Genomic DNA, 16,394 nt, shown 5'->3' on the forward strand with positions numbered 1-16,394 from the left:
TGCAATCGATGTGGGGGAAATATGGATCCCTCTCTCCATAAGTGGACAGTTACCACTGCTAGGCACTTGTTGAAGACCCTTGAAGCAGTGGTGAACTCAAATGGAAGTACTTTGAATTGGTAATGGCAGCCATTTACCAGAAAGCAGTGGGAGAGATGGGTGGCTATGTGAAATCAGGAGTCCTTGAGAACTAGTGCATCATGCCTTGCTGAAGCAGAGGGATAACATCTTGCAAGGTTACCATATGGAAATATTCTGACAGTATGTAGCGACTGAGGGGCCTCTGGTACAAAGGCTGACCAGAGGGAGATGTCCTTTTTGGGGATGAGGAAGTATACTACCTTGCCCCAGTAGTGAGGGAGCACTACTACAATAGCTCTTTTTGAGGGAGCACTTGCAGCTCTTCCAGCAGACGTTTCAGATGTTCTCTGCTGAAGGTGTCGGTATGGTGCTTGAAAGAGTTGTGAGAAGGTCTAAATCATAGCCATTGTGAATCAAATCACAGCTAGCCCCCGTTGGTCTGATGTGATTTCCTCCCAGTGGGGGAGGAAAGGTCAGTCTCCCCTTCACACGTGTTGTGTGATCAGGGGACACGGAGGCAGGTCAGTGCTTGGAGGTGGAGGTATTTTTACCGGAGCCCCCTTTAACCATGCCCTTGATATTATTGCCTCTGTAAGCACCCTTAAAGTACCCACTTTCTGCCTGTTGGTGGGAGAGTGTTGCTGCCTTTGGCATGAGGAGGTTGGATGGGCGGGGGGGCAGCCTTGAAATCTCCTCTAGACTGTTGCTTTCGAAGGGAACCTCTGGTAACCAGGGTCTGGAGGGCACCCATAGACTTAGCAGTGTGTCCTTCTTCATGTTTTCTTGCAGCTAATCAATCTGTGACCCTGAGAGATGTTTCCCATTGAAAGGCAGGTTGAGGAGATGTTGTTGGACGGCCAGTTTGAAGCCTAAAGTATGAAGCCAGGCTTGTGTTGACCCCCCGAAACATTGTCTGTGGTATCAAGGGCATAACCAATAGTGGCATTAGATATAGTTTTGCCCTCTGAGACTATTTCCTCCCCCTCTTCCTAAACTCCTCCAGGAGATGCTTGACTAGCTCCTACATCTCATCCCACTGGGCCCTGCCATGGTGGGAGAGAAGCCCCATGGAGTTAGCTGTTCTCCAGCGAGTGATGGCCCTTGGGTGGAACATGAATCCTGATGTAGGCAGGGTCGCAGATACAAGGCTCATACTTCTTTTTGTCCCAGAGTGCTAGCACCCTGGCTTTCACTGGTTCTTTGATAGTGTCAGGGGCTGACTTTAAGAAAACAACTGGATTGTCCACACAGACTTTAACAACGTCTCTACCAGTAAATGATCTTCCTTGTGGAGGCTGTACATATCCAACGTCTGAAAGGTGGATGCCCACTGCATTACCAAGATATTCTGTGGTGTCGTCTAGGGAAGATACCCCAAGGGAAATAGTCCAGATCTGGCTCTCCCAGTGGATCAACATCATTGTTGTCTCACAAGTCGTCTGTGTGCCACTGGTCAAAGGAAGTCTCCTAGGAATAAGCAGGGGTGAAGGGGCTGCCAGGATCATAGGACGTACAGGGAACCCCTCTGGTGACTATGGAGGCAGTGGGGCTGGTTAACGAGACATGGGGGTGGAGGAGGTGGAATATAGGTTAGGAGGCTATTGCCCCAGTCTATGTGCTTGTTGGATCTCAGAGTTCCTTCTCAAAAGTAAGTATACTCTTCCAAGTGAGAGTCTCAATAGGTATCGGCATAGTCTTTTTGTCGAAATCTTCAGAGTCTGGGGATAGATAAAGTGTCTCTTATACTTTGCACTGAACTCCTGTAGCCTTTGTAGGATGGGACGTTGTGATTCACGGGGGCAAGCAGGCGATGGAGTCATGGATAGGTTTGGTGCTGGCATTAAAGAAGATTTTGGGCTTCAAGTGGGCTCGAGGTGCACTGAGAATCCTCTGGTCTAACAGCTGTAGAGGGTTAAAGCCCTTGGATGAGAACTTTGTCAGCTCAGACTCCTCTGGTCAGTGCCATCTAGAGCCCAAAAGCAGGCGAGCTCCTAGAGGCTTTGAAGACTTTGGCACAGGGCTTGATAACCGACTCCCACAGTTGCGGTGCCCTATCTGCATGTGAGGCCGCATTCGAGGCTTAGCATGTGTGATGGCAAAGATTGTTGCACGGATTTTGCTAGTAGAGCAGACCTAGACGACAGGACATCAGAATGTAGGGACTAAGTCTGTCGGTCTGAATCCTAGCTAGCTCACAGTGCCTCACCTAAACTCCTAACCTTCCCAGATCAACAGGTAAGTTTGGAAAACTCTAAATGCTACTCTAGTCCCAAAGAAAACCGTGGAAATCAATCCACCCCTTTCATAACTCACTCACGCATGCCCATAGTATACATAAGGAGGTCACGAAGAAAGTTTTCCATACATTTATTGAAACTATTGTGGTCTATTATGTGCAGTGATCATTAGGCAGATACAACTAAACAAAGTAATCAGCTTTACGTATCGGACGAACATCTCAACCATGGCATATTATTTATCTGACTAGGTCTACCCTTACTGTGTGAGCAAAGGGATATATGCTTGATCTTGGAATTGGCCCCAGATCCCAAGCCTGGTGTATGTAGTTAAGTGGTCTGCATCATGAGTGTAAACTTAGTTTACGCAGGGCTGCATGTCAGGCACTGCTGTTGTTCCGTAACAGTCCTCTCGGAATCCTACTCTCTGCCCCCAAAGGGACAGGTAACAATTTAAATGAGCTGGATGTAACTGTGCGGCAGTATCATGTCTAAAACTATGGAACTGTTGTTGAACAAGCAAACAGTACACTATATTGTTATGTATTCTGAGCAACCTTGTACAAGATGTGCAGAGTGAATCCCAAGAAGAGTCCTTGAATAACAAACAACATGTACAGTGTATTCCTAGAATAACGTTGCATAACAAACGTATTATAGGTGGATATGCAGAGTAGAGGCAGCCTAAAACGTCTAAGACACAAATCTAAGGGGGAACCAAAATGTGCCCAGAACAAAAATCACTACAGGACCATACTCCTAACCCTGGTGGAGATCTTTTAAGAGACAGTAGTTGTGGGTGGATGCTATTCCTCCTCCTAGTTTGAGCTGAAGGAAAAGACAGCCTGTGGATTAGGTCAGTAGGGCAAAATGCCTGAAGGGCCACTATCCTCACCTTCCTTGACATAGAGAAGGGTTTGTTCTCCGAACATGTTGGGGCCTGGTCGGAGGTTTGCTATTGTATTTTCTGATGTGCCCAACACCCCACCCTTCGGTATCAGAGGGTCGTCTTCGACTGAAAGCGAGGTAGGCCTTGCATGTGGCATCATTATGGTCGGAGGAGAGGCAGAGTCTGCAGACCTTGTGACGGGTGGAGGACAGATATTTTGCATGGCACATGGGGTAGTACTGGAAGGGCATCCGTACCACCACTGTGTGCATTTCCCTCAAAGATTTTTTTGAGGACAAGGAGGCACATGACTCTTGAGAGGGGTGTGGGGCACTGGCAGATGGGGAGTCGATAGAAGGGTGTCTGTCTCCAAAGGGTGTTGCTGAAAAGTGCACAGACAACAAATGTTTTTCAGTTATTAGTGTTGATATTCACCTTGTGGGCCCTAATAAAATGTGGGAATACATTTGGTCTCGGAGCCTTGTCAGTACATGTTCAGACATCCTGAAAAGAAAAACAACTCACAAAGATCTGAGCTCAACATTAGATGGCAGGAGTATGCAGAGCATGTTTATCAGCAGCAGTACATGCTTCAAACCTAGGATTATGAAAATGTTAAAAATTCTAGGAAACTGCTAACAGTTTGACGCACACCATGTCAGGCATCAATGAACAGAACTACAACATGCAATATATTTGCTCTCTGAACAAGTCTGACAGGAATATTGCTGATTAGGTCGGGCAGTTTTTTATTCACAGGAGCAGCTCCAATATGCCAAGACTGCTAAATATACTAATAACTGTACAAGAGGCCTGCCAATTCTGAGGGGACTGCTCAGGAGGCCATAGGTGTTATACATTTCTGATCTTACCATACCATGCCTCATGCAGTAGTTATTGATCAGGTTACTGTCGGAGCAAGGTGTCGTTGGAACCCACCTGTCTGGGGCAACTGCCTCATGTCTGCACTCTGCAGGGGCAGAAGCGGATCCCACTGGTTGGGTATAGTCATCCATTGTACTTTGCTTGGTGGCAGAGAGCACCTGATGTTTTCCCTTGCTGGCTGAGGAGGACTGTGACTCCACGCATGCCGCTTGTCGGTCTTGGGCCCCATTGCGGACCCATTCAGATCCCCCTACAACAGGACAAAGGAGGCGGCATGAGTAGTCAGTGGCCTGTGTAGCTGTCGTCATCTTCGAACCTGTGTAGGAGCCAACCATCCAGTCACAGATTGCAAGTGGGCATTCTGCGGCAAACCACAGCAGGACCTAGCCTGGCCGTTTCTGCAGCAGGAAGCCCACTCTTAGAGTGGCTCTCTAATGGAGTCCCACGCTGAGTATTGCAAGAGCCCAGCTCTTGCGCCAATGAACATGAAAAAGAGGCATGGATGGGCCGCGGGTAAGGCCAAGCAATGCGAGTGCCCCATGCTCCAGTCCATACGGAGTCCCAAATCGTATTGCCAGTGTCTGTATTCTGAGGCCCTCTCTGGCAGAATATTGCATGTATGAATGCCCATTGCAGAGTGTATTGACCAGGTCTAGCCAATCCAGTTTTATTGTAGGGCATTAAATATTCACTGCTTAGGAAACCTAGTATCCAGAGATGTAATAGGGTGGGGGGGGGGGGGGGGGGTATAACCTCTAGTCTGTGTCAGCTGCCCCAGCAATCCGAACTCTTCTGGTGTACAGCGAGTCAAGGCCTCCCGCCTATAACAGACCGCGGTGACGACCACCAGTTCAGCCGCTGAGCCGCCTCCCAGCCGCGCTACAACTCAGGCCTTCTTTGCTGGGTACTTCAGACCAGTGTCTTACGGGGCCAAGCCTGACCCCAAGTGGACCATCCTGTGGGTGAAAGTCCCTACTCCCTAGCGGTCCTTCCTTCAGGGACCTTAGGAAGCCCTAGACCTGGCTCGGGCCATCTGCCTCTCTCGCTTTTTTGTTTTTTAAATTATGTTGACATTTTCCACTGTGAACAGTTGGGAGCAGGCCCAGAGGCTTGCTCCCCGATTCATGCTTTCCAGTTATTTCCACATCCAACCCCCCATCATTTCACCCGAGTTCTTGGATGTGATGCCACATGCTGCAGCAGTTGATATGATTATTTATTACAAGATTCCAGTTCTGCAGAGCCCCTTATGGTGATCACTAATAAGTACCTGTGTCCAAGTACAGTTGAATATTGAAGTAGAAAACACATCTACACCTGGAACAGAACGAAGATATTATTTTCTTAAGCAACCTCTAGGTTAACTATGAAGAATAACAGCATAGTTCAAGATCCCGGCTTGCTCTAATGCTAGCTAATTATTTTGAGGTTATGATTAGGGGTGGGCAGAAATCGCAGCATTTCACTCAGTGTAATTCTGTGGAGTTACAGAAACACTGCGAGATTCCGTGGATTTCCGCCAATGAGCGGAAAATATGCAGTTCGGGCAGCAAAATAATGCTGGTAGAGCAAGCAGAGCTGAAAATCAGCACAAACAGCATCATGCTTTGTGCAAGACCGCATGGCCATCTGAGTTGATTTTGCTGCAGCTCAATTACAAAATCAACTTGAGAGGCAGCAAATATACTCAAACAGCAGCCCTCTTCAACCGCGACCACCGGTGTCTGGAAGGCTTTGTTGCAACTGGAAATTGTGCCAGAGGCCGGCAAACCCTACTATCATGCGTAAGCATGTGCTGTGGAGCCTCTTATTGTTCTTGTGAACAATGTGAGAAGCGAAAGGCAGAATAGTTCCGCCACGTGCCGACTGGTGGGATTTGGCAGGAACTAATTACGCTAGCGAAATTAGAATGCTGCCAGTGCCTAACTTCGTAAAATAAAAGCACCTAACAAACATGGTAAATTCCTTCAGCTCTACTATGTAACTACTAAGCATTCAGTGCCTGCAAATGCAGCTATACTCAGACATACAAAAGATAATTCTGTTTTTTGAAGAAATGAAATGTCAAATTTAGGACCTACCAAGTACATAAAGATGTTTGTTAGACTCCAATTCTGTAACCCGCACATTGTTGACCTTAGACCCATGAAGCACACAAGGGATCCTTGTACATATGGTATCGATTCTATGCCACAGGTTTTCGCCTTCATTCTCTGTGTGGATTTGACTCAGAGGCTTTATCACATCTATTTAAAAAACAGCACAAAAGAACCTATAAAAGTTTTCTTAAAGGGGATACACCGTTCAAAAAACAAAATCGGACTAGATGTTAAACAATCATACATCAAAGCAACAATCTCAAATCATTTTACAATTACATTTTAAGTTAAAGAAAACCATGTAGCAACTGTTGTTAAATTGAGCAATTTCAAAATTGTACAATTTTTCTCTATGCCTAGTAAGCATTATTGTAATTCTGGAACACACTCATTATGTAATATTGAGAAATTACATGTCCGAGGTGAATGGTTCTTAACCTTTTGACTTCAGAGGACACCCACTTAATCATTACTGGAACCAAGGACCCCAACTAAATTATTATTGAAATCTGGGGACCCCCAATGAGTGGGTACAGCAACTGCCTACTTGCGCTTTCATGCATTAAAATCAGAGGCATAACTGTCAATGTTGCTGCATGTGTAGTGGAATTACAGCAGAACTGAATCAGGCCTCTGCATTTTACCACCTAACTGGGGAAAAGAGGTGCAATTTTCATTGCCTGCTTTAGGGCCCATTTCACATTGTTACACCACTGAAGGAAACACTCCGTACTGCTTCGATGAAAGGCAAAATGTCTATTTTAAAAGAACAACTTAAAATCTTACGTACCCTTAGTCTAGGTTTGAACACTTACTGAGCAAAAACCAGGAAGGCATGAGCTGGAATACCAGCAAGGCAGACTCAGCCTTCCATCCTAAGGTCAGTACGATGAGTACCATTACATTTAGTGAAACATATCTGGTGGGAGTGTACAGTAATAGCATTAGAAGTCAAGATTCTTATCAACCTTTGAATGGAACACCAAGTTCAGCAGGGTCTGTGACAAGTAAACTATGCACACGTTGCATACATCTTTGCAGGAAGTAGAGCCAAAACGCAAAACTGTAAAGCTTTTACAATTAGTAGTTTGTAAATAGTTCCCATTATATTAAATTAGTTACAGCTATTCTTTTTCTTTTGCAAGATTCTGAAGCTCAGAGGACACATGGAGTGCTGTCTATTTAGTGACGAGTAGGCAGACAACAGGCAGAGAGTGCAGCAACAATGACAGACATCAGGTTGCAATTGGGAAAAACCACTGGAGCTAAAACGTCACTGAATAACGCAAGAGCGAGTTCAGCAATGTGGAAAAGGAAGTCACTAGAAGAAATCCACAAAAAGAATAGGGAGTATATTCAAACAAAAAGACAGATTTGTACAACAGAAATGCTGTTAATATTTTTAGTGGGCAGTGATTGAAGAAAAAGTAACCAACGGAGCTGTCCTAGAAGAGACCAGTTTAAAAAAAGACAAGTTTTAGATTGTGCAGTTTGCAGGACGTTTCCTAATCTTGCGGATACTATATCTTTGCTATATAAACAAAAAAACTTCCAACAGCGGCTGACCAAAGGTTCAGCACCTCAATCCCTACATACAAACAATAAGTGTCCTGTGCATCCACTTCTTGAGCTTGCCACAGTTAAGCTCAATTGGTGTCCAGCGGGACAGATTCTGTTGACGAAAAGAAGGTGCACCAGGAATGAAATCAGAGTCATCAAATCAGTCCAGGAGTTTTTTTGATTGTAGAAAATATCTAAAAATTGGACATCAGCCAAAGCGTTTCGTTACCTAGGCAGAACTTCATCAGGGCTGAAAACATTCACATAAAACAAAACATAAATACTAACAAGACATCTGAGATAAATAACAAACACAACTCATTGACAATATAAAGATATACATGAAATGACGCACATGAACCATATATAATATCATACAATAAGAGTACACAGGCAATCACTGTGAAAAAAACATACATATAAAAATTAATAGAGCTATGTTATTTAAAAAACAAATGAGTGCTAGTTCTATATTTCTGCAATTTACAGAATTGCAGGCCTGTTACTATTGTCATTGTTACTCATATATTACAATAATTTTTGAAAAGGATAAGACACTGAAGAAAATCAAATATCAAGATATCACAGCTAATAACAGCCAATCTTGTTATGAACATTGGCTGTTATTAGCGGTGATATCTTGATATTAGATTTTCTTCGGTGCCTGATTCTTTAAAAAAAATATAGTAATATATAAGTAACAATGGCATTAGTAACAGGCCTGGGATGGCATTTCTGTAAATTGACGACATTTAGAATTAGCACTCTTTTTTTTTTAAATAACATAGGTATATTAATATGTTATATGTATGTCTTTTTCAAAGTGATTGTCTGTGAACTGTAATTTTATGATATTATATATGGTTCATGTGCATCATTTCATGTATATCTTTATATTGTCAATAGGTTGTGTTTGTTATTTCTCTCATATGTCTTGTTGGTATTTATGTTTTGTTTTATGTGTATGTTTTCAGCCCTAATGAAGTTCCCCCTAGGGAACAAAACGCGTTGGCTGATGTCCAATTTTTAGAAATTTTCTAAAATAAAAGAAACTGCTGGACTGATTTGATGACTGACTTCATTCTTGGTGCACCTTCAGGTCTTCACTATATGTTGGTATAACAGAAAAATTCAAAAGTGACAACAACAGCAAACTACATGAAGCATGCGTGTTACATGAAGCTGCAATTCAAAAACCCCAACAGACCTGCATAATCAACTCAATCACAAAAATACATGAAAACAATATCGTGCACGTCAACATTCTATTCAATACAACCCATTATTATGTTTCAAAAGACGGTGAGGCTTTTATTAAGTTTCCAAAACGGCAAGAACAATCCTGACTGGAACTAGGAAAATCATACCAACGATCATGCATGCTGTAACTCTGTAATGCAATTTCATAGACCATAAAAATTACAATTCGATCACAGATGGAAAATGCTAGGTTCCTCAGTGTTCTGTCAGATGGGTCGACTGACAAAGAAAAATCAGAACAGGAACGGTTTTATGTACGATTCGTTTGTGAAGGCACCCTGGTTACCCATCTGTGTTATATTGCCAGCATGAAAAGCTCCACTGCGTCCAGGGTGAAAAATGCTATTATTGCTTGGTCTGCAAAGCATGGTCTGAATGCAGACGGAGCTGCTGTGAACCTAGGCACTAAATCTGGTGCTGTGAAGCAGCTACTGGGCGAAGTCTCCACACATCAAGGGTGGGACAACTGCGATCACATTGCAGTTGTGCACTGTGTATCTTACAATCTAGAACTTGCTGGGTATGATGTTATCCGGATGTGAAGAGGTACTCAAAGGATGTTTTAAATTAAATTATTATTCAACTTAGCGGAGAAGGGAACATGGAGAGATAGCTGAGAATCTTGAAGAGCAGTTAAAACATTTTAGTGGATTTCAACAAATCAGATGGGTAGCACGTCAGCACAGCAACAACACAAGACAAACTGGGAGTCTACAGTACTTCATCTTGAGCATCTTGCTGCTGGTAGTGATGAATATTCACACATGACTGATTCATGACATGAAGTCAGAGACATTTCTTAATTTCTTGCACTACATGATAGACTTCACAGAGCTGCTTCAGCAAGTGTCTAAGGCATTTCAACAGGAATACAGTCTTATATTGTGACGTTGTAAAAAGGATTGAGTTGCTTCAACAGAAGCTAATACAGCTGAAAAAAGCCAGGAAAATCCCAAACACAATTTCACAAACTTTTAAAGAGAATCATTTTGCAGGGGTCCCACTACTAACACTGGCAAAGCCTGCTGGTAAAGGCAGCTCTAGTGAAACTAGGGTTAAGGAAGACACTGATGAGTTACTAGAAGGTGCTGTTTCTTTTATAAATGACCGGTTTGGGGTGTGGCCAAGATAGTGGCAGAGTGAGATGCTTCCCTCAGTCTCTCCAGCTCGATCACACATATCCCTGCCATAATCTTGTTTCCTTGCCCTGCTGTAGTCACCAACGGACGGCAGTGGAGCTCGGAGTGCGGAGTCCCCCCTCCCTCCGGTGCTTTCTGCAGCGCTGCCTAGGCTCCGGAACACAGCTGATGAAGCTGCGGCACAGACGTGAAGGTAGAGGCCTGGAGAGGTAGGGGCCAGCAGCCGCCTGCCTTGCAAATTCGAGCTGTCACACCCCTGTGGACCAGGGCAGCTCTGACTGTAGGCCTGGAGGAGGCTACGAACGGCCCAATAACAAGGGATATTAGCCAGTGAGCATCTGCATGCACCTGCAAGGCGAAAAGGCACCGGCCCAGTGGGGCCTAGAGTCTGCCTGAGTCGCCCGACTTGCCAAAGAAGGGCATACCACTGGACAGCGCAGTTATACCGCAGCAGCAATTCGGCCCACAGCACTAGATGGAAAGACATTCACATTAGCGGGGGCTAAGCACCACAACTGGAGAAGCCCTCCCCTGGCTAATGCCTGCCTGACCGGGACCAGCCCTGGGAGCAGGCTGGACCAGAATTAGAACATGGGCCCTGAAGAGCACCAGGCCCAGTAATTAATACTTTCCAGCTGACCAGAGGGCAGTGGAGGAGAACCCCGGATTGGCAGGTTGAGCCGGTCACAGTTACTGCACTGTAGAGGTACAGCACAGATCGGCAGACTATGGGGGCACCCCCAAGGACCTCTTAGTTGCTCTACCCCCACTCAGGCTTCCTCTGGTTGTGTAGGACAGCTGGGGGGAGAAGCAAGATCAGGGAACATTAACGTTTGGCACGCAAGGGATGGCACAGACAGCGCCAGAGAGAAGGGGTGCCGCGCAGGAGATCACTTCTGTTGGAAGTGGCCAGAACATTGAGGATTCTTGTGCACCACCACCAAGGCGATAACCCTGGCAGCCTGACTGGCAATGTCTATGACACACACCAAAAAGGAACCTAGCGTCAAGCAGATGCACTCCAGGCTGACTGGGACAACTCCTGGGTACCGTGCCTCTACAGCTCTCACAACCCCCATGATGCAGAAGGAAGATCAGGAAGAACCTGTACATTGCTCCTTCCTTGAGTCGCTGTTCACTTCTCTTCGGGAGGACCTCAGGAAGTCAAGAAGAAACTCTAGAAGGACATCAGACAACTCAGGAGAGACATGGACTCCTTGGGAGATTGTGTAGCTACATTAGAGGATCATGAAAATGGACAAGTGGAAGACGTCAAATTGCTGCAACAGGAAATCCTCTCCCTGTCTCTGTGACCAACAACTGGACCTCCAGGTGCATGCGGAAGACCTCGAGAACAGATCGTGCCAGAATAATATCCAGGTCCGGGGCATTGACTCTAGGGCAGAAGGCAAGGACCTTGTTGGCTATCTATGGACCTCTTCTGTGCTGTGCTCGATGCACCATCAGCCACAGAGATAAAGATGGATGGGGTTCACCGGGTCGGCCCTCCATGGGTAGAGACAGCTCCTCCCGCTGACATGAATTCACAATTTCCAATTGAAGGAGGACATCCCTCACAAAGCCCGGGAGAAACATTCCATCACCTTCCAGGGTCAGAACCCTACTATCTTCCAAGATCTGGCAGCATTCATTCTGCAAAAGAGACGGGCCTTTCAGCCGGTGACCCCCCCACCTCAGGAGTATAGGAGTGGCGTACTCCTGGGGTCACCCTTTCTGCCTTATCTTCCTCCTGGAAGGAAAAACTACGATTGGTGGAGGAGAAATGCAATGTGCTGGTCATCAAACCACCATCAAAGGGTGTGTCGCCCCGCACATCCCTGAGCCAAGCAGCTGGAGGTTGCCATGGTGGGGTACCCCGGGGTCGAGGGGGAAGGCCACCCGTGCAGATCCAGTAACATTTGCCAGAGGCCAACAAGCTGCTTTGATTTCAATCCCTGAGGCTCTGGCTAAATCAGACTCCTCTTGACGCAGAGGGACAAGTACAATCGCACTTTGCACAGCGGCGGTGGAAGGACCGGGGAATGGGGCCACAAACTGACTCTCAATGTCTTTTTGAACTGTTCCCTTTATTTGGAATGCACACAGTTAAGAATGCCTGTTTGGTTGATGTTTTCAATGGGATTCTAGTTCTCCTGGGGGACATTCGAATTTCTAGCTATTATAATGTTGGTAGCACACTGGTTGGATTGTTGGGGCACAACTCGAAGCGCCACACTATGCAGCGGAGGCTATGGGGACAGCTGCTCATTCCCTCCTGGTAGAATATGGGGGACACTACAGTTAGGGTCCGTTACCTTAATGTAAAAGGCCTCAATAACCTAGTTAAGCACAGAGCATTTCTGGCCTACCTGGAGGACTTGGAGACGACCCCCCCCCTCTCTCCTGACTAGATCACTTCCCTGGATAATGAGATCAGAGTGGAAGAGGTGATCTCTGTTATCTCCCGACTAAAGGCCCCAACGGCTTCCCATCTATTTCTTATTAAAAAAAATCCAAACCCTCGCCCCGGACCTTTCTCAGCTGTTTAATTGCTTTTCCGCTCCCGGAGCTATATTCCACCACACTCCACTCTATGCCTTCAGCCTTGATTTCAGTTATTCCTAAGAACGGGAAAGACCACTGGAGATGTGAATCATACAGACGGATTTCGCTCCTGAAAGTGGATCTCAAACTATTCATGGGCATTTTAGTGTCCATGCTAAGCCCCTGCATGCAGCCCATTACTGACCCAGATCAGGTGGGCTTTACCCCCCCCCAAAACGCCAAACCATCAACAACACTAAGAAAGTTCTGAGCCTCTTGAGCTCCGGAGTACATGTACTAGCTATTGAGGCAGAGAAAGCCATTGACCGGATTCACTGGCCTTTCCTAAACCATGTTCTAGCCCATTTCAGTATCACCGGGTGATTCTGATCCTCAGTGCTAAACTGCTATCATCTCCCAGTGGCATCTGTCAGGGTAAACAGTTGCATCTCCATGCCGTTTGCTATCATCAGGGGGACATGACTGCCTCCTGTCCCCCCTGATGTTTGCCTCGTATATGTAGCCTTTGGCTCAGAGTGTCCAGGACAACCCCTGCATCATCCAAGCCACATTCATGGGCAGCCTCATAAGATCAGCCTATATGCAGACGATGTACTGGCAACTCTGGACCGACGGCCGGTATCCTTTCCCACCTTCTTGACCGAATTAGAATCCTTTGGCCTTGCCTCAGGATTCAAAGTTAATGTAACCCAGTCCCAAACTCTAAATCTAGCTGATGTTCCCAGCACTCGAAATGCACCTTGCTGTGCAATATCCCATTCAGTGGGCAACTTCGTTGGTTCCTTATCTGGGGATCAAAGTGGCTTCCACCCTCCTAACAACCTTAATCATAAATTACCAAACACTACAAAGCCACATTAAATCTGAGTTAGCCCGTTGGAGGCCACATAGGATCTCCTAGGGAGGCAGAGTCGCAGCTCTCAGAATGACCATTCGATCCAGGGTTTTGTATCTCTTTTGCCTGCTTCCTCTAGCTCCCCCAAAAGGGATGAGCCCGAAACTACAATCTGAATTGTGCCATTTTGTCTGGGCTGGGATGCTATCGCTTCCTGGGCTCTGGGGGCCTTGGGATACCAAATCTGCAACACTACTATTAAGCAACCCACCTGCGAGTGGAACAGGGCGGAGTCAGAGCGACACTGGCTCTTTCAGGACCACGCGGTCGTCGCTGGCACATCCCTATGGAAGATCCCCTTTTAAAATAAGTGCACAGGTCCCGGAATCTTTCCTCGATCACATAGGGGACGATGGAGGCCTGGGACCGCTGTAGCACAACATATAGCTTATCCTCCTTTCCCTCTCCTCTGAAACCCCTGTTAGATAATCCAGATTTCCAGCCAGGCAACAGCCCCAGAGCATTCCCCAAGTAGCACCAGCCATCCTGTCGTGTCAGGGAGATACCTGACAAGCAAGGAGTGGGAGGACATCAAGGAGTGGGAGGACATTTATTACAAGGCCTGCCATAACACCAGAAACATGGCTCTTACTGAAACACTCACTAAAGTAACAACATACTGGTATTTAACTCCAGAACGCTTGCACAGGATCGACCCAAATAAACCGGGGTTCGCTGGTGCACTTACTTTGGGCCTGCCCATATATACAAGCCTAGTGGTCACAAATGCTTGATATTGACCTCCATCTAGAGACACAGCTCCCTAGATTACTGCCATGCACGCTCCTAGGGCTGTTCAATCCCCTCATCTACCCCCTTCGATCTAGACGGGAGAAGCAGATTGGCATAGCCCTGGGCGCAGCGATCCAAACCATCTTACTGCACTGGGTGACAACACACCCGCCCATTCACCTGGACTGGTTCCATTGCCTTTCACTCATCGTAGGGATGAAGAGGATCACTTTTTCCCTCACTAATAAAGGGGCATCTTTCAGAGAGCTGTGGCACCCGTATATGTCTCTCCTCACGCAAGAATTTCGAGAACTGACCTGCCTCAAATATCTTTGAGTCCTACGATTATCAGAACCAGCTTCAACCACCGACAGTAACAATGTCTCATGAACGCACAGAAAACGTACACATCATTATGTAGCCACAGATCAGTTTGAGTGACTTGGGGGGGGAGCAGGGAGGAATCTGGGAAAGTTTTGTTTTATACCTTTACTTTTGTACACCAAGATTTACAGTATCATACAATTGCTTTGCCTTTATTACCCAACTGTGATCAGCGCTGTATTTTCTGGAGAATAAAAATATTTAAACCATAAATTACTGGTTTCTGAAGCACATGGCTGGCAAGCTGCACTCTAATATTTTTGATTTCACTTTGAGGCCAGCCTTTAGTGAAGAGATTAGAGGTTTTGGGGATCAAGAATTTGAGGAGCTGTTTATGTACTACAAAAAGGTACTTAATAATGATGGAATTCAGTCTGCCCTGGAGAGTTGCTAGATTTTAAATTGTACGTCTTTCTTTGGGTGACGCATAAGCCAGTGTCCGTCTTCACTCAGCTACTGAAAAAACGCCTTTTCCAACTTTTAGAAATCATACTTTCCATCAGTCCAACAATATGTGAACGTGGGATTAACAGCATGAAGCAATTCAAAAACAAGCTTTGTACCTGCCTCAAAAGTGACACACCCTCTGCTTTAATGCAAATCCAAGTAAAAGGACTGGAGGTAGACACTTTTAATCCAACCCTAGCAGTATTGCAATGGCCGTCAAGAAACCCAGGACAGAGACATATGGGTCACAAACCTCATTGAGTCAGAAGCTGGCAACTAGTTTATTGCTATAACTTCTTTGCTTAAATTAGCACCATGTTCCTTAACAAGCAACTGCCTGTGGCTCTGTGTTAGTTAACCATCCACTATTTGGTATTTGATTTCTTGATACGAGGCAGTGTATCTCTCTTCTCACAGCAGCTACTTAAGACTGCCCAGAGGATGCTAAAATACATGCTGCCAATCATTTACCACTACAGAAAAGTAAACAAAAACATTCATTTGGCAGCACAAACTGATTAAAACATGGACTGCATCCGGCATCAAAGCTAATATTAACGCAAATACAAGTGGATAGTGCGAAAGTTGACACTTTTATCCAACCTGAGCGGTCTTGCTTTAGCTGGAAGCAAACCCAGTGCTAAGACACATTACTGGAGACAACATTCCAGGTCAAAAATGCAAAACTGTCCTTATTTGAAAGAACATAGACTTGTTCTGACTATAGTAGTCTCTTGTCTCAGTCGGCATCTGAAGGTTGACACTTCTAATTCCCACCAGACTCCTGTGTTGGCTACCTGCTAACCTAGATCAATGACTAGACAAAGTATTCCAAGACAGAAAGTATTCCAAAGACAGGAAGTGTTGACTCTGTAGAACACAACCTTTATTTCTGTTTAGCTCAGAGCATCAGCATCTTCACTAACAACTAAGTGCCTGGTATGTTGTTCAGAGAGGTTATTTAAGTGACATGTTGCAGTTTATATTTTTTTGTGCTATATTTAATATGTTAGTATCCACGCAAACTTCCACCACCTCTGATAAACACATCTCAGAGAGGTATTCAAGTTGCAAATTGAAATGTGTTGTTTGCTATCATTTGGTGGCCCAAAGTTTTCTTTGATTTGTTAAGCTGCTAATGTTTTGAAGAAGATTTATAAGAGACAAGTTTGTGGGTCAAGTATATTGATGTTAGGTCGAGTAGATAATTCTGGGTGCTAG

General features: G+C 45.5%; 1 protein-coding gene across 1 annotated transcript in view; it reads right to left on the bottom strand.

Annotated features, from left to right (window-relative positions):
* WDR73 (WD repeat domain 73) overlaps nt 1–16,394 on the bottom strand; it is a 62,903-nt gene that overhangs the window by 20,789 nt on the left and 25,720 nt on the right. Inside the window, exon 6 of the mRNA XM_086933819.1 lies at nt 6,174–6,338. Coding sequence (XP_086789945.1) covers nt 6,174–6,338 — 165 coding nt within the window. The remainder of the gene's footprint in view (nt 1–6,173; nt 6,339–16,394) is intronic.

This window comes from Lissotriton vulgaris, chromosome 8 (genome assembly GCF_964263255.1).
Source record: "Lissotriton vulgaris chromosome 8, aLisVul1.2, whole genome shotgun sequence".
In the NCBI taxonomy this organism is placed as follows: Eukaryota; Metazoa; Chordata; class Amphibia; order Caudata; family Salamandridae; genus Lissotriton; species Lissotriton vulgaris.